General features: G+C 43.5%; 1 protein-coding gene across 9 annotated transcripts in view; it reads right to left on the bottom strand.

The window, feature by feature from the left end:
- The window catches only part of ADCYAP1R1 (ADCYAP receptor type I), a 180,541-nt gene that overhangs the window by 32,108 nt on the left and 122,297 nt on the right, over nt 1–26,136 (bottom strand). For 6 of the 9 annotated variants that reach the window (XM_048837444.2, XM_048837442.2, XM_048837446.2 and 3 more), the window contains exons 11-13: nt 23,881–23,941; nt 14,975–15,044; nt 11,108–11,199 (exon numbers count right to left, since the gene is read on the bottom strand). In XM_048837444.2, coding sequence (XP_048693401.1) covers nt 11,108–11,199; nt 14,975–15,044; nt 23,881–23,941 — 223 coding nt within the window. Of the gene's footprint in view, nt 1–2,055; nt 2,098–11,107; nt 11,200–14,974; nt 15,045–23,880; nt 23,942–26,136 lie in introns of all 9 variants that reach the window. The other 3 variants (XM_048837440.2, XM_048837443.2, XM_048837441.2) reach the window with 1 other exon arrangement.

The raw sequence follows: 26,136 nt of genomic DNA, 5'->3' as shown, positions 1-26,136 counted from the left end.
AAAGAAATTAAAAGCACATCATAGATCAAGAGATGTCAGAATTATTCCCCATTATCTGCAGTCAGCGAACAACTGCAGCATGAAGACCAGATTAATTCAGCCCCCTTAAGCAAGTGACTCCAAGAAAAAAGGAGTGGGGATCAAGCTGAAAAACAAAACTCAAAATCCCTCCTTCTCCCCACCCAAAAAAAAATCCAAGAATGGCCATTTTATCCTAGCCATTGTGTTCTTCAGTACATGGTTTGACATACTAGCACTGGCAAAGGTGGGACAGCGAGTGCCTGGGGAAGCTCATAAATCCACATCTCAGAATACCATCTCAGAAACCTGTGGGATATTGACAGGACTGGGCTAATCAACAATTAGGGAAGTATCAAATGACCCAACAGAATGTAATGGTTTCAAGTGGAATCGACTGGGACATCATCAGGGCTCTCTTAATTCTGCAGCCCATAAAGATTTCAAAAATAGCCAACACATTCACAACAAAGCCTGCCTGGTGATTGTACCTCTTCCTCTCTCAGCCACATGCCAAAACCATGGAACTGTTGGTACAAATACATTGGAGCAGGGTGCACATGTAGCAATGTTTAGAGAAAAAAAAACAAACACTTGTTACTTCAAAATAGGAAACAAAGTCCAATTGGCCTACATGCTACGGCTATCACCTGTGCTGAGTGAGTTCTAAAAGGCATGACTCTAATTATGCAAAAAATCCCAAGCAGAAAAGTATTTTAAAATTTCATGCATTGCAGGTGACCTTGTAACTACAAACATGTGAGTTGTGCTGCTGTGATTTACAGTATCAAAATCAGAGGATACCAGCGTAGTATGTAGCCACAGTAAAGTGTTCGTGTTTCACTGGAAATTAATGGGATTTTCTTTAAACTGACCTCCCTGAAAACTACAAATCTTGTAGTCCCTCATATGAAATGCTGCACTGGGAAGTCACCGATAAAATGGCAAAACCAAATCCAAGCTGGATGTGGCTTTAGGCCTGCTCCTCCCATCACTATTAAAATAATGCAAGCAGGATATGTACAGAAGAAGGATGGATGGGTGGTTAGGGTGCTAACCTGGGACTCAGGAAACCTCAGTTCCATTTTCTGCTATAACAGAGGATCCCTGTGTGACCTTGAGCAAGACACTTAGTCTTTCAGTTCCTCATATGCTAAATGGGGATATAGATCATAGGAGTGCTGTGGGGATAAACACATTATAGATTGTGAGGCTTCAGATACTATAGTAATGGGACCATCTAAGTATCATACACAGATAGCTCAATGACAGGCCAGAGCCTTCCACTGCTTTCTGCAAATAGTTTTGGAGTGTGGGGGGTTCACCTTAATTACTCCTAGTGTGATACTTAGTTATATAACCTTAAATTTCCACGGCGGTACAGACAATTGTCTGTTTAATGCTGTTTAAAACAGATACAGCCCAAATTAAAACTAGGCTAGAGGATGGGAATTTGTCTTGGGGGATGCAAAGGAAAAGCACAATATTTGTGAAGGCGGCATTTTACCCTTGAACACTAGGCAACTTTGGTAAGATTTAGTCTTTCCAAAAATAGTCAAAGCAATAATTTTCAACATACTTATTGGCTGTTCTAGAAATTAGAACTAGGACCCCACTGTCTCATGTGCCGACAAGTAATCAATGATCATTGTTTCCATAATCTTTTCCTAGTGTTGGGATGGATAAACCTTTGCTTAAGAGACCCCGGAGTTCCTGGTGTTAGTGGGAGTTCCACCCCCTCAATGTCCGCGTTTAAGCAATTAAAGCGCCGTGCCCATGGACAGACCACTTAGCAAAGGAGCTGCAGTTTTCTGTTATAAATGGGGTTTATGCCAGGAAGATCCTGTTGGAAATAACTGGCACTGTTAATTTGAGTACTTGCAGCAAGACAAAGCAGTAGCAAAATGAGTCATTGAATTTCCAGTGACTTTGTCAGTGAATTGCAGAGGAGTGTTGTTTACCAAAACACTTGCTTTCAGACACTGATTCTGCTAACCTAAGCCCTTTAGATTGGACCATATGTAAAATCATACCTACCTATGGTATATGCCATGTTTCTCCTTTCTTTCCAGCAAGATGCTGATTGGAGGAATGACGTAGACCTGAATTAGCTAGATAGATGTGTGGTTTTATTTTTTTCTTTTGAGTTTTCAACAGGCATGATACAAAAGTCAGGATGAACAGCAGGTTAAAAAAAGCAAAAGCAGAAACAAACCAAAAAAATTATACTATGCATCCATGAACCAAAAAAATATATATATGTCAATCCAATGTGCTTTAGCCCTTTGCAGTGAGTGAGCAAGCAAAAAGCTGAATGGAAATGCTTGCGCTATTTTAGTCTTATGGCTCAACCCAGCACATGAGTGATTCATGCATCTCCTGGGTTTTTTTAACCTATCATACTGATATAATTACATTCCATTTTGTATATAAATAAACCTCTCATTAACAGTAACTTTGGTCATGCATACAGTAAAGTAAATTTTAGTTAGACACCTCAGTGTAATTATTTCTGCACTGCAGGTTTATTTACTATCTCTAGAGACAATTCTGCGCTCAATTATACCTGAGCAACTGAGTGCAGAATCTGGCCCCCTATCTTCACCATATTATTTGTGTTTGCCATGCGATGGATGACAAAACCTTGGCTGTTCAGCATGTTAAGCATTTCTTGGCTTCCGGTTCCACAGCTGATTCATGAAAAAATATATGAATGGTGCAGGTACCAACTGATCTGCCATGGATTGTGCCAGTCAAAGCAGGGATCTAAATAGTAGAAACTTGTCTCTAGTCCGCAAAAGGAGAGTTAGAATCATAGAATATCAGGGTTGGAAGGGACCTCAGGAGGTCGTCTAGTCCAACCCCCTGCTCAAAGCAGGACCAATCCCCAATTTTTGCCCCAGATCCCTAAATGGCCCTCTCAGGGATTGAACTCACAACCCGGGGTATAGTCAGAATTTAGTTGCCCATTTAGGATTTGGTACATGGCTTTCAATATATGGATGCAACAATGGCCCTGGATGGGTCATCTGTTGTAATGCTACCTGGGTCACTGGATATAAAAGCCGAAGTCGCTGTTGCCCGAGCTATAAAACCAGTTGCTTTAGCTTGGGGGCACTAAGAGACCATCGTTTTTACATAGTTCAGCCACTAGAAGGGGATATCAGCTCACTCCTGTGTGCTACAGAGGCAGTAATCAAAAAGAAATAATACATACAATTATGAATGTTAATACATAATCAACACTTCACCCTTTTAGAAGACCTTTTATCTGAGGTTCTCAAAACTCCAACCGGGTTCAATCCTGATTTAATTTACATTGGTATCAAATCCAGAGCAACTCTAGTGAAGTCTGTGGAACTACTGAGGACTGACACCAGAATAACAGAAAGCAGAACATGGCCCAAGGACCACAGGCCTGAACTTTCCGTATGTTTGCCTTTGACTGCTCGCTCCTGCCAGTAGAAAGTAAGGATGATTAACAAGTGATGATATTTACGGAAAAATATGTTCTAATAAGCTAGCAAAACAAAGAGAGAACTCTGAAAAAAAAGAGTCCTGAAATTTTAAAGGGCATTGACAATGAAATCAGCACCCCTCTCAATGGCTGAGATATTTTTTCATGAATCCAGCCTTCACTTAAGTAAAATGGAAGGAGAACTTTGGGTTTTAAGCATCATTAAAATAAACACTGAGTCGTTGTTTGTTCTGTCCAGGTCTGTCACAGTTAGAGCAACTCAACCTAAAATGGAACGAGCAGCATGCAGGTAATGTTGAGCCCGAACCAAATGGAGGATGACAAATTGCACAAGGCTGGTCATGAATGGGTGGATGTACAAATGGATAAAACTGGAGATATCACACGCGCTGAAGCATTTAACTGGTCTGCAGAAACAAAATCAAGAACACGGGGAATTAGCTAAATGTTTCTAACCTTTCTTTTCAACTTGAAAACACAGGAAATTACTTATAATGATCTTTGGGGAGGTTATTTAGAGTGAACATCTAATTTTGATGATAATCACTCATATTTGCGGTGCTGAATACATTTTAATGTGCATGAAGCAAGTCCCACAATATATGGTGGCTACGCTACATTGACTTTAGCATCAGTACTATTGCAATGTAGTTCCTCTATAATGCACTATGCATCCAACAAAGAGGCCCTTACAGGGCAGTTATAGATGAATGCAGTGTGACATCATTTTATAGCTAGATAGATGTGAACAGAGATACATACGACTTTCTGGCACGTTAGTGAAACTAGTTCGTATGATGTATGAACCATACTGGTAACTATTTACTGGTGGTTGCTATTCAGGTACTAGACCGTGCATTTTGGGTGCACTCTGAACTCCCATTAACTTCATTGGGGTACCCAAAGAATGAAGAATTAGGCCACCCAATATACATATGAGCTAAGCAGAGAAAATAAATGAATTTATTGTTAAATATTTCTAGGATGAGTCTGGGAAACCTGATAACCCAGATTGTTAAGAGCACCACTGAATGGAGTTATGCCAGCAGAGAATTTGGCCCACTGTTGCACAGGTAGAAATGACTGCACCAGGCCCCAAGGCAATGGGAAACTAGGCCCCTGAGACCCAATTCAGGAAAGCACTTAAGCACATGCTTAAAGTCCATAAAGTCAAGGATGTGCTTAAGTGTTTGGTAGAATCAGGGCCACAGGGCTAGAGTTGCAAAGAAAGTTACAGGTAGTGATGCTGAGTGTCACCATGCCTCACTTTTAGGTGCCTAAAAAGTCACTGGGATTCACAAAGCCTGGGTTAGGCATACAACGAATGGGGACAGACAGGTGTCCCAGAATGGGCTTCAGAAAATCCAGCACTCGCCTAAGCTAGCCACTGGGGCTATGCCTAAACTGCATTGTAAACCAGGGTCTGTGGGACCCAGGCTTGTAGGCTCAGAGTTACCCAGCACGCACTTGAGCATCCACACTGCATTGTAGACCTGGGCTTACAATGGCTGGACCCGGGCCTCACAGATGTGCTAATACATCCACACTGCACTATGCAGACCTTCTCACATGGGTCTGTGGTTTGAGCTGCATCCACACTGCAAAATGGCAGCACTTGAACCCAAGTCCCAGTGGTGCTCAGGCTCTGACCGTCCCCTCAGTAGGGTCCGAGGAACCTGATCCTGAGTGCCTGATGATCTGAATCAGACTGTTTTCTGTGTGAATGGAAGGGGGGGTTTGTGCACAAACTTGTGTCAGAGCTTAGGTGTAGTGTGCAGTGTAGCCATACACTGGAAGGTGCCAAGCCAGCCCTCTTTTGGGGGTACGTGCTTAAATCCGGAAAGCAGGGAGGCACTTCCCTCTGCTTCTGATTCTCAGCTGCAAATGCTCTCCTGGGGTTAGCCACTGTGATAAAATGAGAATTTGCTGTAATGTCCTTATGAAGCCTATGTGTGCCTCAGTTTCCCCTATATTTTGCATAGCTACCCACTGGGGGGGGGGGGGGGGAATGACCAACTTTGCTCTCAGGGCAGGCTAAGAGACATAGCAATGCACATTGCCTAGCTACCGGAGTCTGAATGTGTCATTAAAAAAGACTGTCTGAAGCCAACCCACATCTGTCGAAAATCCAAGACAATGAAGAACCCAATCACCAGAACATTGACACCTAGCAACCAAGAACCCAGAGGGAGATGGAATTTCCCCACTTCTCAGCAGGGAAGCTGAGCAAATATCCCAGCTTGAGAGCAAAGGACTGGAAGGTATGTGGTTGGGGGATAAAGGATTGGCTTCTGGAAGGAATTCTGGGCTTTCTCACCTGGGAGAGAATTCTGGGCTTTCTCACTAAGGGGGTCAGATTGACAGTGAGAGAGGCAGAACCCGAACATGGGGTTCATTACAGCTTGGCTGGGGGTCTGGGCTAACCAGCATGGACTATTCTTTAACCTTCATTTCTCTATGGTAACCAAAGGACTTTCAAATTCTGTGTGCCAGGTGACTAGTAAATGGTTACATTGCTTTGAAAAGGCTGCCTACATCATTGTAAATACTCCCTGAGAGCATTGTGGCTTAGAGGGACCCAGTTCAAGCCTCCCACAGAAATATGGCCTTGCTGGATTCGCTGCAGGCAGCCACAGAGAGAGACAGGAATCTCTGGTGCTGACGGGCCAGGCTTGGAGGCCAGGGGCCTGCTGCTGTGAACTTTGTGGATCCTTAGGGCCTGGCCCACTAAAGGAGTCACTCCCAGGAGACTGATTACCATAATATTTACCAAGATTCATATGTTTAGCATATCTGGCATGTAAATACCTTGCAATGCCGGCTACAAAAGTGCCATGTGAATGCCTGTTCTCACTTTCAGGTGCCATTGTAAATAAGAAGTGGGCAGATTATGTCCCGTAAGTGTAAACCAACCTGTTTGTCTTAGCGATTGGCTGAACAAGAAGTAGGACTGAGTGGACCTGTAGGCTCTAAAGTTTTACATTGTTTTGTTTTTTGAGTGCAGTTATGTAACAAAAATAAATCTACATTTGTAAGTTGCACTTTCACAATAAAGAGATTGCACTACAGTACTTGTATAAGGTGAATTGAAAAATACTATTTCTTTATCATTTTACAGTGCAAATATTTGTAATAATAATAAATAATAATAATATGAAGTGAGCACTGTACACTTTGTATTCAGTGCTGTAACTGAAATCAATATATTTGAAAATGTAGAAAAACGTCCCAAAATATTTAATAAATTTCACTTGGTATTCTATTGTTTAACAGTGCAATTAATCAAGATTAATTTGTTTGAGTTAATCGCATGAGTTAACTGAGATTAATCAACAGCCCTAGTTATAACTTTTAGTCCAGTGGTTAGAGCACTCACCTGGGATGTGGGTTCAAGTTCCCCTTCCACCTGAGGGAGAAATAGGGATCTACCATCTCAGGTGAGCGACCCAGTCACTGGGCTATAGGATATTCTGATGTGGAGCTCCCTCAGTCTCTCCTTTGGAAGCTGTTCCATTGGGGATAAATAAGGAAAGGATCACTGGGCCAAAGAGAGAGAGCCAGCAAAAGAATGAGAATGAGTCCATAGCCTTGTGGTTGGTGCACTCACCCAGGAGCTGGGAGACCCAGGATCCTATACCAATACCTTTCTGTAATTACGTATCCACAATGGAACAGCTTTGACAGGAGAGACTGAGAGAGCCCTGCATCAAAACACCCCACAGCCCAGTGAATAGGGCATCCAACTGAGAGGTGGCAGATGCCTGTTGAAACCCTTCTCCAAATCATGTGGTGGGGGGACTTGAATTGGGTGTCTCCAACAGCCCAGGTAAGTGCTCTAACTACTGTGCTAAAGTTACGACAGAGGTCCTTATGCTTCTCCCTCCACTCCTCTGTAGGTCCCCTTACTGGATTGGGCCCCACAGGTAAGTTAGGCGAAGAAACACCTATCTATCTTTCCCAGTTCATGAATCACACTGGGGCTTAGGTGTCTGGATGACTGGCACAAGGCTGCAGTGTGCATGCTCAGAGGCAGAAACATAGGCGCCTAAGGAATATCTATTGCAAAAATTTAGATGCTGAGCAATTTTAGACTTTTAGGCACCTACAGGCGGCAGTTGAACAGAAGGTTTTTGAACCCCAATGGAGTCTGATTCTCAGATTTAGGCACCTACGTCCTTTTGTGAGTCTATCCCATAGTGTCTATGAAACAGCAAACTCATAAGCTAGTTGATAAAATGACCCTCATGTGTGAAGATACAATATAGATAATAGGAATATAACATTTCCTCTCATTTCCTCTCAAAGCTAGTAACAAGCTTTTTAGAATTCTTCTTGAGTTACAGGCAAGTTTACCCATATGGAAAGGGCATGTGTGTTTCATATACACAGATAGTATATCATATTTCATGTGTATGGACTTTAATATATAAGGAACCATTTACATATTAATTTATATTTGGGTCATATACTGTATCATCTCAAGTAAATCCAACATATAAAATTATCCTAATGTATGGATATAATGTATGGATACAATTTTTTTTGTCCCATATGGGTGAAAAGAGTATTTGTCTTTACAAAAAAGATACACATAGTCTTTAATATGGAAGTGTATGAATTAACTTATCCTAAAGTACTGTATGACATTTCTTTCTCTCTCTCTCTGCCTCTGTGTGTGTGTGTGTGTGTGTATCAACATATTCACAGTGGTCTTTTTAGGGTAATGTAAAGAGGCTACATCTTGTTCACCCTATTCACATGAGCAATAGCAGTAACATAAGTAGTTCCACTGAACTGAATGACCCAAATTCTGCCCATAGATATACTTGTGAACCTCCAGTTTATTAATGCCCAGATTCAACAAAACATTTGAGCAGGTGCTTAATTTTAAGCGTGTGCTTATACCCCATTGAAGTCAATGGGACTCAGCCACATGGTTAACTCCTTTGCTGAACAAGTTAACGTGTGCTTAAGTGCTTTGCTGAATGGGGCTTGAGTACTGAGTTGACCCAAATGGGACTGTCTGAGTGGGAATTTTGACGGCTTGTCTCATTTTTATAATAAAGGATGAAATTCTGGCCCCAGTTCTTGACCCTATACCAAAACTCCTATTGAGGTCAGTGGGCCAGGATTTCACCCAAACTGTTTTTTCCAACCAGTATTCAACAATACGAACATTTATTTTTTCTCCCACGTGAATCATGTCTATGGATTCACAGCTGGGATGCAGAATAAGCTGCCTTGTCTTTCATTCTCATTTAGCCTGACAGTACTGAATTCCACAGTGTTTTTTTCAAAATGGTACATTAGAACAAAAAGATAAATCCCCCCAAAACTGCTTTGAGCATGTTTGTTGATATGAGGTGTGTCCAGAGTACTGCAGAAATGGGTGGAAGTGTTTCATTTTTTGTCTGGTTAAAGAAATGGGCAAACTAAACATTTGTTAGTCTGAGATAACAGAATAGGGCAGGGCAGATATTCATTATGGGCTCTAGGTTAAATTCCATGGAAGTTTTAATATGGTGACATAACCATACCTCTGATGTAACAACAGAATTGTATACAGTATGTGTGCATATATACTATATCTGCCTGTGAATATCTATGCATATATTTTTTTATTTCTTGCCTTACTTCTAGATACATTTGCTACTGTTAAATCTGTTTGGATAAACAACACTCCACTTCATAACACGTACATAAATGAAGGATATATTTACACATGTCCATTTATACAGTTGCAAACAAATATGAAAAAAATAATGGCAGCGAATGAAACAGAAAATATGATGTTTTCTTGTTCTGGTTGCCAACTATACACATAGGAAAAATATCAGTGAAACCCAGTAACCATATTGACTAAAAAATGGCAAGGATGCTTCATAGCCTACTCTAATCATTTGAATTTATGGCATGCTTTGCCTCATATGTAATAGCTGTGCAGCAAACATGCACTTAGCTATTCACAGGAAGAGATGGCTCTGCACATCTAGATTGCCATTTAAGATGCAGTGGGGATTTCCTGCAAGCAATTACATGGAAAGTCTTCATGCACTGGATTGGGCAAACCATGTGGGTAAGCGGGCTAACCTAGCCACTACAGTTTCTTCTGAGTTGTAAGTCTCAGCAGTGTGTATCTGCAGAATGTATTTAGAGCATTCTTTAGGTCTGTGGATATAAAGCTTACAGCTTTGAGTGAAACACCTTCATTAAATGGATGTTCCATTTAGGGAAGACCAAAAGGAGACCGTGATCTACAGAAGTGCCACCATTTCATGCAAACATAAACTGGAGGATAGGAGAGGAGAAAAAAATGATTTTCATCCATCAGTCACACAATGAACTATGGGTTCCTGTAGTGACCAGACCTGCAATGCTTACTTAGGCAAATATTGATGTTGCAGTGTTTTGTCATAGACACAAGCCTCCATAGCAATGAATGCAAAGAGAATTTTTTAGGATGCTGAACAGAGACAAAGATCCTGAAGTTCTATCTTCTAAATTAGCTTAAACGTGGTCACTACACAGGATCTCTCTACGCTCCATCCAGGACTTAACAGTGACGAAATGAACTGCTTACTACACCACAGACCTCAATGGGATTTTTGCGTAAGTAAGGACTTTTGGACTGGGCTGTAAGGTACAGTGGAGGCATTAGATCGAAATTTTAAACATAATCCTAAATGTTAAGAAATCTCCTCCTGTAACCTGTTAAATTGGATTTTTCAGTGCTAAGCAAAGACTAATAATCAGGGTTTTAGCTTGCACAAAATGCGTGGACTTTGGAAAGGTGCAAGGGATACCTGCTTAGTCCTTAGGCAGGAAACCAGGGGAAGCACCAGGCATTTTGTAGCTATTTTTTTTTCCTTTCAACATTCCGTAAGTATTTAAAAGAAAAACAAAAATAATTCTAATGGGAGACACAAACCGGAGATGGGGATTTACAGCCAAATCAGTGCTGACAACGACTCTCTAGGAGGAGGAAGAAGTAGGAGCTAATGGACAGGACATATGTTTTGGAAAAAAAAAAAATAAAAGGGCAAAATGAAAACAAGTTCCGATTTAAAAACTCACATGGAAACATTTAAGATTAGTTGTGAGCTTTGAAGCAGTTTAAAGAGCAATAACGATTGTTTAGTTTATGTTGAATGGATTCAAAATTACCATCCAAAAAGGGGAATATATGTAACTTTACAAGGACTTCATAACTTAGAATCTCTGATAAAGTCCACTGAAGTTAACAGAACGACTCTCATTGAATTCAGTGGACTCTGGATCAGGTCCTTGGAACATATGAAGCCCAGCAAACTGTCCCATAGATATAACAATCCTCGAAGCCTGGACAGTATGTTAATTTTCAAATAACTGATCTGTGCATAATCATTTTTTAAAACATATACAGCATTTACAATTATTTTCTAAGAGCTTTAAAGAGAGATCAAAGGTGGCACTAAAAAAAGTATTTTAGTGGCCGTTGGATTAAAAAAAAATCATTAATAGACTCTATGACACAGGCAAAAAAGTCAATTGAGTTCTATTGAGCGTGTTTTTCCTATGTGTATATTAGAGATCTGAATTAATTAGTGATTATTTGACAGCTATTGTACTTACAAGTAAATGCTGGATTCGTTGCCCCCAATATCAGGCGACTGGAGTTTCTGCACAAGGATAACGATTATGCCAATGAAAAGAACAAAGTTTATCTGGGAAGAGAAGAAAAAGAGAAATGAAAAGCAATCCTGGCTTATGGGGAGAATGCTATTAGCTATGCCGTAGTTCTCCTAATATGACAGGGAGAGTCTGACCCGCTGGCCCCGTTGCCTCACTCCTCCCAAACCTGCAGAGCTGGAATACTGTAGAACCTCTGTGGAGAGGGGACTTTGCAGGGTCATGATTAGTAGTGGGGCAATATGCCATGGAGGCAGCATTCCCACTTTGTCTATTGCCCCAAGCCCAGATTTTGTGGGCACAGACTCCCTTGCGTGCCTGAGCATGCCTTTGCCAGCAACAGTTAATGAGAGGCTTAAGTAAACAGCTTTCAGCATTTGTCATTATCAAAAACTGCAAGGGAAACAGATCCTTGAATGCCTGTACTTGGCTGGCCAGATCTCAGGCCTAAGGGGTACTGAGCACCTTCAACTCCCATTGACTTCATGTACTCAGCACCTCTCAGAATCAGGCTACATGTGAAGGAAGAGCTGATTTGTTCTCTTACTGAGCGAGGGTAAGGCAGGTGTCTTTGCCATATTGCTCCTTGCAGCCCTGAGGCTCGATTTAGCTCACAGATCCATGCAGGCGGGGAGAAGGAAGGTGGGGGGGGGAAGGGGCTGTGGTGGAATAATGTCCACAAAAGGGAGCAGGTGAGGGGCCTTGGCTACTGCAGCTGGGGAATGCCCTGACCGAACACTAGAAGTGGTAAAAAAAAAATCCCATTTTGTTTCTGTTAAAAATTTCAATTTAAAAACCCGCCAGAAACAAAAGCTAACACAGTCACCAGGCTCTGAAATTCCTTTTTCCAGACAAAAATCAAACGTTTCATCCATACGGATAGGTTTTCAAAAAAACATTTTGATTTTAATGCTGCTGCATTTTTGATTAAAAAAATAGTCAAAAATTGCGAACAGCTCTGCTCAGGGCATCCCCTCAGCAGCATCCAGCATCAGAGCCCCAGACATAATTTTTAACTTTCCCTTCACTGAAACCCCCAAGGGAAGGGGGTGGAAGTACCATCACCTACGTATCCTCTAGGGTGAATCCCCCTTGGTGATCTGTCACCGGGAATTGCAGGACCCTTACGGTTTCATTTTACGCTCCTCTACCTTCAAATGTTGCATTATTATTTTCTGAATCCATCTTAGTCTCCGCATCTGTGCCCACATAACTTAGTCTTATAACAAATATGGCTCTACTATAGAATCATAGGACTGGAAGGGACCCCGAGAGGTCATCTAGTCCAGTACCCTGCACTCATGGCAGGACTAAGTATTATCTAAACCATCCCTGACAGGTGTTTGTCTAACCTGCTCTTAAAAATCCCCAGTGATGAAGATTCCACAACTTCCCTAGGCAATTTATTCCAGTGCTTAACCACCCTGACACTTAGGAATTTTTTCCTAATGTCCAACCTAAACCTTCCTTGCTGCAATTTAAGCCCACTGCTTCTTGTCCTCTTCTCAGAGGTTAAGAAAAACAATTCTTCTCCCTCCTCCTTGTAACAACCTATTATGTACTTGAAAACTGTCATCATGTCATAGAATCATAGAATATCAGGGTTGGAAGGGACACCAGAAGGTCATCTAGTCCAACCCCCTGCTCGAAGCAGGACCAATTCCCAGTTGAATCATCCCAGCCAGGGCTTTGTCAAGCCTGACCTTAAAAACCTCTAAGGAAGCAGATTCTACCACCTCCCTAGGTAACGCATTCCAGTGTTTCACCACCCTCTTAGTGAAAAAGTTTTTCCTAATATCCAATCTAAACCTCCCCCACTGCAACTTGAGACCATTACTCCTCGTTCTGTCATCTGCTACCATTGAGAACAGTCTAGAGCCATCCTCTTTGGAACCCCCTTTCAGGTAGTTGAAAGCAGCTATCAAATCCCCCCTCATTCTTCTCTTCCGCAGGCTAAACAATCCAAGCTCCCTCAGCCTCTCCTCATAAGTCATGTGTTCTAGACCCCTAATCATTTTTGTTGCCCTACGCTGGACTCTCTCCAATTTATCCACATCCTTCTTGAAGTGTGGGGCCCAAAACTGGACACAGTACTCCAGATGAGGCCTCACCAATGTCGAATAGAGGGGAACGATCACGTCCCTCGATCTGCTCGCTATGCCCCTACTTATACATCCCAAAATGCCATTGGCCTTCTTGGCAACAAGGGCACACTGCTGACTCATATCCAGCTTCTCGTCCACTGTCACCCCTAGGTCCTTTTCCGCAGAACTGCTGCCTAGCCATTCGGTCCCTAGTCTGTAGCGGTGCATTGGATTCTTCCATCCTAAGTGCAGGACCCTGCACTTATCCTTATTGAACCTCATCAGATTTCTTTTGGCCCAATCCTCCAATTTGTCTAGGTCCTTCTGTATCCTATCCCTGCCCTCCAGCGTATCTACCACTCCTCCCAGTTTAGTATCATCCGCAAATTTGCTGAGAGTGCAATCCACACCATCCTCCAGATCATTTATGAAGATATTGAACAAAACCGGCCCCAGGACCGACCCTTGGGGCACTCCACTTGATACCAGCTGCCAACTAGACATGGAGCCATTGATCACTAGCCGTTGAGCCCGACAATCTAGCCAGCTTTCTACCCACCTTATAGTGCATTCATCCAGCCCATACTTCCTTAACTTGCTGACAAGAATACTGTGGGAGACCGTGTCAAAAGCTTTGCTAAAGTCAAGAAACAATACATCCACTGCTTTCCCTTCATCCACAGAACCAGTAATCTCATCATAAAAGGTGATTAGATTAGTCAGGCATGACCTTCCCTTGGTGAATCCATGCTGGCTGTTCCTGATGTCCCTTCTCAGTCTTCTCTTTTCCAGACTAAACAAACCCAATTTTTTCAATCGTCCCTCACAGATTATGTTTTCTAGACCTTTAATCATTTTTGTTGCTCTTCTCTGTACTTTCTTCAATTTGTCCACATCTTTCCTGAAATGTGGTGCCCAGAACTAGACACAATACTCCAGCTGAGGCCTAATCAGTGTGGAGTAGAGCGGAAGCATTACTTCTCGTATCTTGCTTACAACACTCCTGCTAATACATCCCAGAATGATGTTCGGTTTTTTTTGCAATAGTGTTACACTGTTGACTCATATTTAGCTTGTGGTCCTCTATGATCCCCAGATCCCGTTCTGCAGTGCACCTTCCTAGGCAGTCATTTCCCATTTTGCATGTGGGCAACTGATTGTACAACTGATAGGGGCAAAGCAAGCCTGGTGGGCCTATGACAGCAAGTATACACTGCCTAGGACAGGGTCATCCTGATGCTCCAGATATGACTTGCATTGGCTTTATAGAGCTTAGTGACAGAAGGGAGAACGACGATCATCTGGTCTGACCTCCTGTGTTACACAGGCCAGATAATTTCCTCCCGTTATTCCTGTATTGAGCCCAATAACTTGTGTTTGACTAAAGCACATCTTCCAGAAAGGCATCCAGAAGACAGAGAATCCACCACTTCCCTTGGTAGTTTATTTCAGTGATTAATCACTTCAATAAGAGATGTGCATGATTTACTATCCAGAGCTAGAAAGAGGTCCTGCATGCTAAAGGTATCTATGAACCCTGGGAGCAGTAATACTTGGGTACATGCATGTTACATAATAGTAGGTATTTTCCAATTTGCTTAGGGCAGAGCAACTTCTAGCCAGCCTCACCCTCTGCTATGTGACAACCTGTAGAGTCATTGGCTTTAATTCAGTTTTAGCTCATATTGATAGCCATGAAGAGATATCTTGTACGTATGTTACTTACCATTATTGATCCAACCACGGGACCCTTGATCACCCACCACAGGGCAGTGTTATCATTCATGTCCCAGCAGCTAAAATAATTAAAAAATAAAGGGGGATTCAGGGGAAGAAAGAGAGAGAGAGAGAGATAAAGAGACCACAGGGCACGCCAGTACATTGATATTTTCTTCTACTGGAACTTTGTCACAAGAGGGAAAGGAAGGTCTTGCAACTAAAGCACAAGGCTTTGACTCAAGAAATAAGAGTTCCCAGTCCTGTCTCTGACACTGACTTCCCTATGCAGCCTTAGCCACATCACCTGAGCCAGATGTTCAAAGGTATTTAGACACCTTAATATGCAAAGAGGTGTCTCTTGAGATTTAACCTAACTTCCATTTAAATCAATCACAGTTAGGTGCCTCACCTGTTTAGGCACTGCCAAAAATCCTGCTAGCCACTGATATGCATCCTTAGGCACCTTTGAAAATCTGGCCCCAAGTGTCTGTATGCATCAGTCCACGTTTGCAAAATGGGTATTCGAGCACTTAACTAGCTCAAGGGGGTGTTTTGAGGTTTACTGTGCAGAAGAGCAAAGTGATATTTTAGAAGGTTCAGATTGAGTTTTGGGCAAAGGTTTAGGTCAGTTCTTATTTTAACTGTTGTAATGTCCTCTGCAGCAATCTATCATTAAAGCAAATGGCATTTCTGCCCATTGGATCCGCATTCTGCCTTTATATGCACAATTGACACCTATGGAACTGCATGAGCACTACATACAAACACTCATTTGAGGGCTAAATTGGTCAACAGAATGTCTGGGTTTTCAGGCCTTGGATGTGTTTCTAGAATTGGGAAAATAGTGCAAACTTTTTTTTCTTGTACATGCATCTGACCTTTTCCCCCCTGCACAGCTTTTGATTAGTGTTCCCAATTTTAAAACAAATCAAGCATGGTTACTGATTGGGATTTATTTTTCCTAGCACCATCAGGCATCCTAAAATGCTTTGCACTTGAAGTTGTGAGCTTTCCTCCCCATGGGAATAACAACTGTAAATCCTGGTTCTAGTGATGTATTGTCGGATTCTAACCCACAGTGAAAAGAACTCAGAAGAACAAAATGTTAATATTGTGAAAGTTTATCTTTACCTTTTACATACGTCAAATGCCTGCCTGCAAAACACTGGGGGTGGGGGTGGTGGGGTGGAGTAGAAACCCGTACATTAAAAACTATGGTCCCTTTGTTGTGTGTACATGTGTGGGAGTAGAGGAAATGTTTGTGAGCCAGATTCCATCTTCCATATGTATGTGGTGCACAGATCTGAAATTTCCCCATCAGTCCTGACTCATACCCACAAATGAACCACTCCATAGGTTGTCTAAGACAGGAAAACTATATATATGTGGGGTGAAATTCTAGGGCAGGGTCTAATGGGTCAGGCACAGACAATGGCCTGTATTTTTATCCCTGACACACTCAGTGAATGGAATTTTCAAAAGAGCCTAAGTGACTTCAGAGCAAGAGTCCCACGGAAAGTCAATGATTCTTGTGCTCTTAAGCTACGCAGGCACTTGTGAAAATTTCAGCCAGGATCTGTAAAACTGAATTTGTCAGGACCCTGCATAGATTAGCCCTGCTCTGGAGGGTTTGTGCGGGGGACCATGTCTGGTTAGCATGTGGACATGTCAAGGTTCCTCCCCCACTCTGAACTCTAGGGTACAGATGTGGGGACCTGTATGAAAAACCTCCTAAGCTTATCTTTACCAGCTTAGGTCAAAAATTCCCCAAGGTACAAAATATTACACCCGTTATCCTTGGAATGGCCGCTACCACCACCAAACAATTACTGGTTACTGGGGAAGAGCTGTTTGGACGCGTCTGTCCCCCCAAAATACTTCCCAAAACCTTGCACCCCACTTCCTGGGCAAGGTTTGGTAAAAAGCCTCACCAAGTTGCCTAGGTGACTACAGACCCAGACCCTTGGATCTTAAGAACAATGAACAATCCTCCCAACACTTGCACCCCCCCTTTCCTGGGAAATGTTGGATAAAAAGCCTCACCAATTTGCATAGGTGACCACAGACCCAAACCCTTGGATCTGAGAACAATGAAAAAGCATTCAGTTTTTACAAGAAGACTTTTAATAAAAAATAGAAGTAAATAGAAATAAAGAAATCCCCCCTGTAAAATCAGGATGATAGATATCTTACAGGGTAATTAGATTCAAAAACATAGAGAACCCCTCTAGGCAAAAGCTTAAGTTACAAAAAAGATACACAGACAGAAATAGTTATTCTATTCAGCACAATGCTTTTCTCAGCCATTTAAAGAAATCATAATCTAACACATACCTAGCTAGATTACTTACTAAAAGTTCTAAGACTCCATTCCTGGTCTGTCTCTGGCAAGAGCAGCACACAGACAGACACAAACCCTTTGTTTGTCTCCCTCCTCCCAGCTTTTGAAAGTATCTTGTCTCCTCATTGGTCATTTTGGTCAGGTGCCAGCGAGGTTACCTTTAGCTTCTTAACCCTTTACAGGTGAGAGGAGCTTTCCCCTGGCCAGGAGGGATTTCAAAGGGGTTTACCCTTCCCTTTATATTTATGACACGCCCCCCAAATCTCAGCTAGGGTGAAACACTGGCTGGGATTTCTTCCTGGAGCTCTAGGAAAAACAGAGTTAATAAGACACATGCATCTCTAAATATACTACCAAGTACATAAAGACTAACAATATTTTCCACATCTCAAGGACGATTTTAACCAGTTGACTCTGGGAAACTTTCACGGGAGAGTGCATCAGCCACTTTGTTAGAAGCTCCTGAGATGTGTTGGATGTCGAAATCAAAATCTTGGAGAGCTAAACTCCACCGAAGAAGTTTTTTGTTAGTTTCTTTGACGGTGTGAAGCCACTTTAGTGCAGCATGGTCGGTTTGCAGGTGGAAACGCCGTCCCCAAACATATGGGCGTAGCTTTTCCAGAGCGTAGACAATGGCATAACATTCTTTTTCAGTGACTGACCAGTTGCTTTCCCTCTCAGACAGTTTTTTGCTGAGAAACACTACAGGGTGGAATTCTTGATCAGGTCCTTTCTGCATTAAAACTGCTTCTGGCCATCGGGTGGCAAAATCCATGAAAGTCAGTATGTACTGCTTTCCTCTGGGTGTCTTTTTCGGAAAAGGACCCAGAATATCCACAGCTACTCGCTGAAATGGAACTTCAATGATGGGGAGGGGTTGTAGAGGGGCTTTGACCTGGTCTTGGGGTTTTCCCACTCTTTGGCACACCTCACAAGACTGGACATAGGTAGAAACATCCTTGCCCATTCCCTCCCAGTGGAATGACCCCCCCAAACGGTCTTTGGTCCTGTTCACCCCAGCATGGCCACTAGGGTGATCATGGGCTAAGCTCAAGAGCTTGGCCCGGTATTTAGTTGGAACTACCAACTGTCTCTGAGGATGCCAGTCTTCCTGGTGTCCACCAGAAAGAGTTTCCTTGTATAAAAGTCCTCTTTCTACAACAAACCTGGATCGATTAGAAGAGCTGAGAGGCGGTGGGTTGCTCCGTGCCGCCGTCCAAGCTCTCTGGAGGCTTTCATCTGCTTCCTGTTCGGTCTGGAACTGTTCCCTTGATGCTGGAGACATCAGTTCCTCATGGGATTGTGGACCTAGGCTTGGTCCCTCTGGAAGCGATATAGGGGATGGAGCTGTTTCTGTTGACTGTGAACCGCTCTCCGCTGGTGCACTATGTTGGGATTCAGGCTCCGGCTGAGCCTCTTGGGTCGGGTTATCGGCTGCTGCCAGTTCAGGTTTGGTGGGGCCCTCTGTTGTTGAGGTTGCAAGTACTGGATTCAGTGCTGACACGGGGTCTGGTGTTGGTTGTTCGGCTGGTTCCGGTTCTGGGACTGGTTCCGTCTGGGTCTCTGGGACTGGATCCACTACTGCTGTTGCAGACATTGGCCTGGGGTCCAGGTCCATCACCTCTGACTGGGTCCTGATAGAAGTTTCCGGAACAGAGCTAGGCCTCACGGCTTGTTTAGCCTGGCTGCGGGTGACCATTCCCACCCTCTTGGCCTGCTTCACATGATTGGCCAAGTCTTCCCCCAACAGCATGGGGATGGGATAATCATCATAGACTGCAAAAGTCCACATTCCTGACCAGCCCTTGTACTGGACAGGCAACTTGGCTGTAGGCAAATTGAAAGAGTTGGACTTGAAGGGTTGAATCGTCACTTGGATCTCTGGGTTGATTAAATTGGGGTCCACTAAGGAAGCATGGATAGCTGACACTTGTGCTCCGGTGTCCCTCCACGCGGTGACCTTCTTCCCGCCCACACTCACAGTTTCCCTCCGCTCCAAGGGTATCTGGGAGGTATCTGGGCCTGTGGACCTCTGGTGTGATTCCGGTGCAATGAACTGTAATCTGTTGGGGTTCTTGGGGCAGTTGGCCTTTACATGCCCCAGCTCGTTACACTTAAAACATCGTCCAGCTGACGGGTCACTGGGGCGAGGAGGGTTGCTGGAGAATGGGGTGGTGGGACGATAAGGGGTCTGGAGGGTTCTTTGGGAGGTAGGTGGGGCTTTGGGCGGCCCCCGGTAATAGGGTGTGGTCTGGGGTGGTCCCTTCTGGTCTCCGCTCCAACTGCGACCAGTTTTCTTCTTCTCTGCCACCTCCACCCATCTGGCTCCAATCTCTCCTGCCTCAATTACAGTTTTGGGTTTCCCATCTAGGATGTATCTTTCTATTTCCTCAGGAACACCCTCTAAGAATTGTTCCATTTGCATTAGGAAGGGCAAATTTACTGGAGATTCAACACTTGCTCCTGATATCCAGGCATCCCAATGTTTCACAATGTGGTAGGCATGTCGGGTAAATGACACGTCTGGTTTCCACCTTAGGGCTCTGAACCTCCGACGAGACTGCTCGGGTGTTATCCCCATTCTGACTCTTGCCTTGGATTTAAACAGTTCATACTTGTTCATGTGTTCTTTAGGCATTTCAGCTGCCACCTCAGCTAAGGGTCCACTGAGCTGCGGCCTCAGCTCTACCATGTATTGGTCAGTAGAGATGTTGTACCCAAGGCAGGCCCTTTCGAAGTTTTCTAAGAAGGCCTCAGTATCATCACCTGCCTTGTAGGTGGGGAACTTTCTGGGATGGGAAGTGGTACCTGGAGAAGGATTGCTAGGGTTTGTTGGTATATTCTGCTGGGCCTTTATCTTCTCCATCTCCTCCACATACTTCCTCTCTTTTTCCTTCTCCTCCAGTTCTTTGTCCCTTGCTTCCATAGCTCTCCTGTGAGCAGCCGCTTGGTGTTGTTCTGCTTCTCTCGCTGCCTCCCTTTCTTGTTCCTTCTTCAGCCGCATGAGTTCTATCTGTCTTTCATGTTCCCTTTGTCTTTCCTCAGCCTGAAATTTGGCTAATTCCAGCTGTAGTCGAGCTGAGGATTTGGTCATTCTAACCTCTCTGTTTTTAACTAACTTTACACCCGAGGTTTAGAAATAAACAAACAAAACTTGGCTGTAAAATTTTGCTGTGCTGCAATAGAATACCTATTCTCTGATAGTGATTGTCAGCCTACAGAAAAAGACAATTCCCTTGTCTCTGCTCTGGGCCCAAATTAAAGCAAAAAACCTCCAACTGCTTGGAAACCTGCTTACCCAGCCCAAAGAAAAAGCAAATGGGTAGAACACACACCCCCTATTTACTTTTAGGAAGAAAAGAAAAAAAAAAAACAATGGGTTGGAAGACTGTGAATTTCCCTGCAGGAGTTAAGTACCCTGCCTCCAGGCAAAAAAACCTGCAATTCACAAGATAATCCCCTTTTGTCTCTGCTTGGCCAAAGTTTCAAAGCTGCTTTCTGGACTTTCTTTCCAAAGAAAAAAAAATTTCCTTTTTAAACTCTGTATTTCTAGTTCAAAAAATCTCAACTGGATCTCAAATGATTTCAGGTTAATCCCACCACTGTGCCACCATGTCAAGGTTCCTCCCCCACTCTGAACTCTAGGGTACAGATGTGGGGACCTGCATGAAAAACCTCCTAAGCTTATCTTTACCAGCTTAGGTCAAAACTTCCCCAAGGTACAAAATATTACACCCGTTATCCTTGGAATGGCCGCTACCACCACCAAACAATTACTGGTTACTGGGGAAGAGCTGTTTGGACGCGTCTGTCCCCCCAAAATACTTCCCAAAACCTTGCACCCCACTTCCTGGACAAGGTTTGGTAAAAAGCCTCACCAAGTTGCCTAGGTGACTACAGACCCAGACCCTTGGATCTTAAGAACAATGAACAATCCTCCCAACACTTGCACCCCCCCTTTCCTGGGAAATGTTGGATAAAAAGCCTCACCAATTTGCATAGGTGACCACAGACCCAAACCCTTGGATCTGAGAACAATGAAAAAGCATTCAGTTTTTACAAGAAGACTTTTAATAAAAAATAGAAGTAAATAGAAATAAAGAAATCCCCCCTGTAAAATCAGGATGATAGATATCTTACAGGGTAATTAGATTCAAAAACATAGAGAACCCCTCTAGGCAAAAGCTTAAGTTACAAAAAAGATACACAGACAGAAATAGTTATTCTATTCAGCACAATGCTTTTCTCAGCCATTTAAAGAAATCATAATCTAACACATACCTAGCTAGATTACTTACTAAAAGTTCTAAGACTCCATTCCTGGTCTGTCTCTGGCAAGAGCAGCACACAGACAGACACAAACCCTTTGTTTGTCTCCCTCCTCCCAGCTTTTGAAAGTATCTTGTCTCCTCATTGGTCATTTTGGTCAGGTGCCAGCGAGGTTACCTTTAGCTTCTTAACCCTTTACAGGTGAGAGGAGCTTTCCCCTGGCCAGGAGGGATTTCAAAGGGGTTTACCCTTCCCTTTATATTTATGACAGGACATCATTAACAGTAGTTTTGCAGTGTTAATATGCATTATTTTGTGGCTAAGAATTTGTCCATAAAGGAATAAGCTGTCAGGGATCAGGGCCTGGAACAGTCTGTTTCCCAGCACCCCAACAAGTGCAGCTGGCTTGCAGCAGGCTACCTGACTAACTGCCCCACCTAACTGGTCAGGAAGAGCAACTGGCTGGCTGTTAGCCCAGCATCAGCTCTCTAGTGGCTCAGTACATTCATGTCCACAGCTGCGACCGTCCCTGTGCCTGCTGCTCCTTGCCGTATTCCAGCATTGCTCCTGTTACTGCCTTGTTCCCCAGCCTTGTTCCTGCTCAGTCCTAACTACCTCTGATTGCTCCTGGCTACAGCTTCCTCACCCTGACTCTGGTTCTTGACTCCAGTTCTGACCCTTGGCGTGGCTACTGGCTTCCAATCCTGGCTCTGACCCTTGGCCTGGCTCTTAGCTCCGGCACTGACTCCTGGAATGGCTACTGGTTCCTGACTCCAGCCTTGGCCCTGGGGCTGGATTTGCTTCCCAGTTCCTGCTTTGACCACTAGCCATGACTCTTGCACCTTCCACTGAACCTGACTGCCCATGGGCTGGTTTCTAACATAAGCAGTTACAAGGGCAAAATGTGCATTTCCCAAGACCACTTTAGCCCAACCCGTGCGCCTCCCACAGAATGAAAGGGGTGGAAGCAACAGCCACTTTTCCCTTTCTTATGAGTCAGAGACGTAAGAGTACATTAGAATATGAAAAACAATGAGAAAAGAGCTGGGCATGTAAGTATCGACTTAAAGACTGCACTCCCCAGGCAGACTCTGTTACAGGTAAGAGTGGCTTGCTGCTGTGGAGACCAGAACCACATGACTTCTTCTATTGCGGGGGAAGGCCCTTTTCCATTTTAAGATGCCAAATTCTGAGCTCTGGTGTAACTCCATTCCCTTCAGTGGTATTACTCTGGATTGACAGACAGCACCATCTAGAGACCCAGTTCCCTTCTCACTTACACTGGGCTGCATCAGGAGTTGAAGTCAGTGTCTTTAAATTTCAGCCCTTACCCTTTCTCTTGGTGGATTCCCCGCCCCATGATTTCTGAAATGTTTTCAGACTCACGCTGGCTTTTCCTCCCCACCCTTGAACAAACCTAGCTGATCTTTCAAAAAAATAAAATAAAATAGCCACTGAGAGACTCAGCTCGACTCCATCTACATGTGCTGCATGATAATAAACTTCTCAGAAATAAAGCAGCAAAGGTTTTTCCTCCCATGAGATATTTACTCCCCCAAAACAGGGGCCATCTGGATTTCTAAAAGCAATTAATGCTTTTAGGACCAGTGCTATAATCATCATAATGACACAGCAGGGATTTCTGGCTTGTTTTGCATGGAAATAGGTGATTTAATTTGTTTTATCATCAAAATAGAACATTGGATAAAAAAAAAACCCAAATCCTCCATGGAGAGAGGTTTTTACGTGTAGTCAGTCACTGAATCACTAGGAAGGGAATTTGAGAGAGACGGACCTGAGCCAGAACCTCAGATACAAACATCTCTAATCTTTGGTGAAGTTGGGATCTAATATTCAGAGATGCTGAGTACCTGAAATCCCCACTGGCTTCAAAGGGCAGCAACTCAGAATACTGTATCACGTCTACTTCTGTGCTTAAATAGGTATTTAGGAGTCCAACCTTAGGTACTCAGTGGTTTAGCCCAATGGTTCTCAACCTGTTTACCACTGTGGGCCGCATATGTAGCCCACAATGTGTTATGTGGGCCACATCCAATACGACCAGTATGGCCCTGAGAATGTCACATGGGCCACAGCTCTGTGCTGATTGGGTCGCAAGTTGAGAACCACTGGTTTAGCCTAAGCAAATTGCCCAAAGTTATACAATGAGTTAGTGGCAGAGTTGGGAACGGAAGCCAGGTCTCCTGGCCCACATTCCCCTACTCTAACCACCAGACCTCTTCCCTTCTGTACTTCACTTGAAAATGAGGTGACTGGAGAGTTTCTCACCCAATGGTACCTACCCGGTATCATCAAAGTGAAGTCTCAGTACAGCCCAGACAGTGACACAAATTGTCGGGGTGCCTACAAAAGACAAGAGAGAGAAATCATTATTTGTTTATTGTTATTTATTATCCTTATTTGCACAGCGCACATCACTTCCATCTGATGCACAATCTTTCTCCACGGAGGTTTTATATTTCAATGGCTTATAGGGGAAAAAAAGCTGCTAGGAATGACCCCAAGCCCTACAGCTTACAACAGGATTGTTCTTGAATCTAGCAGCCCTTACTCTCTAAGGATTTGGCATTCGAGTAAGGACTTCAAGTCAGAATCCAAAAAGGGTGAGATGACTTCAGTGAGGTTTCATGAGTATAAATGACGACAGGGAGGGGTCTATAGTGTTTCAGGCCAATGTCGTAGAATGGTGCAGGATTAGATTGTTGTGCTGTTGATATTGTTCAGTCACCACACAAAACACTGGAAATAAGCCAGGCATCTTCCTCTACTTAGAGATGCTGAGGGATGCAACCGCTGCACAGAGGCAAATGTGGAGTTTTAATGGCATGCATTGTATTTTTGAAATGGGGCAAATGAAAGATTCAACCTCTGGTGGGAAGATTAAGGAGAGGGACTGACAGAAACCACAAGGACGTAGACAACCCTAGGGTGTAGCAGGAGGTGAGACTGGCAGCCACAAGTAAGCTTCATATATTTTGCAAAGCTGAGTTGGTGTCACATTGGTTAATAAGTAGAATTAATCTTCTCAGGGCCTGTCCTGAAGCTACTAAAATTGAGAATACCACTTTCTAAACCTATTTGGTTGAGCAAAGCAGAGCTCTGTCAAAGAAGAACATACCCGGATATTCTAAAAAGTTAAAATAGAGAGAGATTGAACAGCAACAAAAATAAACATTCTGGGGAGAGGAAATAAAGCATGTTAAGTTGAATCCAATTTTAATATTCTCATGCTTATGAAAGACCAAGGATCTTTGGGTGTATAATGGATGTTTATAAAATTTCAAACCAAAACATTACATTAAAAATGAAGATCTGATGAAACTGTAAGTATGATCAGATCAAACCGGTCTGCTGCGTCTCTTGCTTACAATGGTGTAAATCAGAAGTTACTGCAAAAAAGTCAGTGGAGCTACAACAATGAAAAGTGGGTGTGAGATCAGAATTGGGCCCAATGTATCTATTGCAAATGTAATCCAAACAACGCTTCCATATAGGGATATGCCCGGGGAGGAGATGGGGGGCAAGCAGGGGTGCAGGTCCCGGGGCCGCAGTGGGAGCTAACAGCTCTTCCAGCCACGGGACCTCAGAGGTGAGAGAGCGCGCAACCTCTTCAAGCGTCAGGACCGGAGGAGCTTGCTCCCTGCTCCTGCTCTGGCCAGAGGAGCTCTGTGATTCCGCCGGAGCCAAGTACTTGTGGATACACAGAGTCATAGAATCATCGAATATCAGGGTTGGAAAGGACCTCAGGAGGTCATCTAGTCCAAACCCCCTGCTCAAAGCAGGACCTAATCCCCAACTAAATCATCCCAGCCAGGGCTTTGTCAAGCCTGACCTACATCTCTTGAGCCAGCTCCATGACACATGGATTTTCATTGAAATGATGAATGCACTGCTGTTTATTTCTATGCATATGGTGTTTGTGTGTGTGTTGATATGGTTGATATGGCAAGGTCAGAATAAAAGCAGCATCAAAATGCTGCTGAAAGGCCCATTCTTGCAGAGAGAATTTCTTCCCTTACCAGGAGCAGAAATTACAAGAAATCTTATGAGAAGATAGGATCTTTCCTGAAATTATCAGTCCTATTTTGCAGGGCTAAGAGGACTGAATAGTTCAGAAAAGTATCCACGTTTGTAACTGCATTAATTTTATGCTAAGTGCTGACAATGCACTTGGGGCCCTCCAAAACACTGGTGAAGACCTCAGCCCTGCAGAGTGCTGACCCCCCTTCAGCTCCTATGCATGCAGCTCCATGCACCTTGAAGCGTTGGACATCTTTTGCTCTGGGGAACTTATGATCCTGAAATCAAATATTCACCTGAGACAGGGTTGCACTATGGTCTGGTTACACATCTAGGTAGTTCTTTAATTATATAGACGGACAATCCCTTTGTCAGTGTGTCTGTATGCTGTCTTATATTGTTCTCATATTGAACACTATATTCAGATGCGCTAACAGACATAGGCCTAGAAGATCCTGCAAGCAGATCTATGGGGATAGAGCTTTACGCCTGCATGGAGTGTCATTAAACTCAGTGGG

Source organism: Caretta caretta, chromosome 2 (assembly GCF_965140235.1).
Source record: "Caretta caretta isolate rCarCar2 chromosome 2, rCarCar1.hap1, whole genome shotgun sequence".
Classification (NCBI taxonomy): domain Eukaryota; kingdom Metazoa; phylum Chordata; order Testudines; family Cheloniidae; genus Caretta; species Caretta caretta.
Note: the sequence above shows the minus strand (reverse complement) of the source record. Positions and strands in the feature narration are given on the sequence as shown.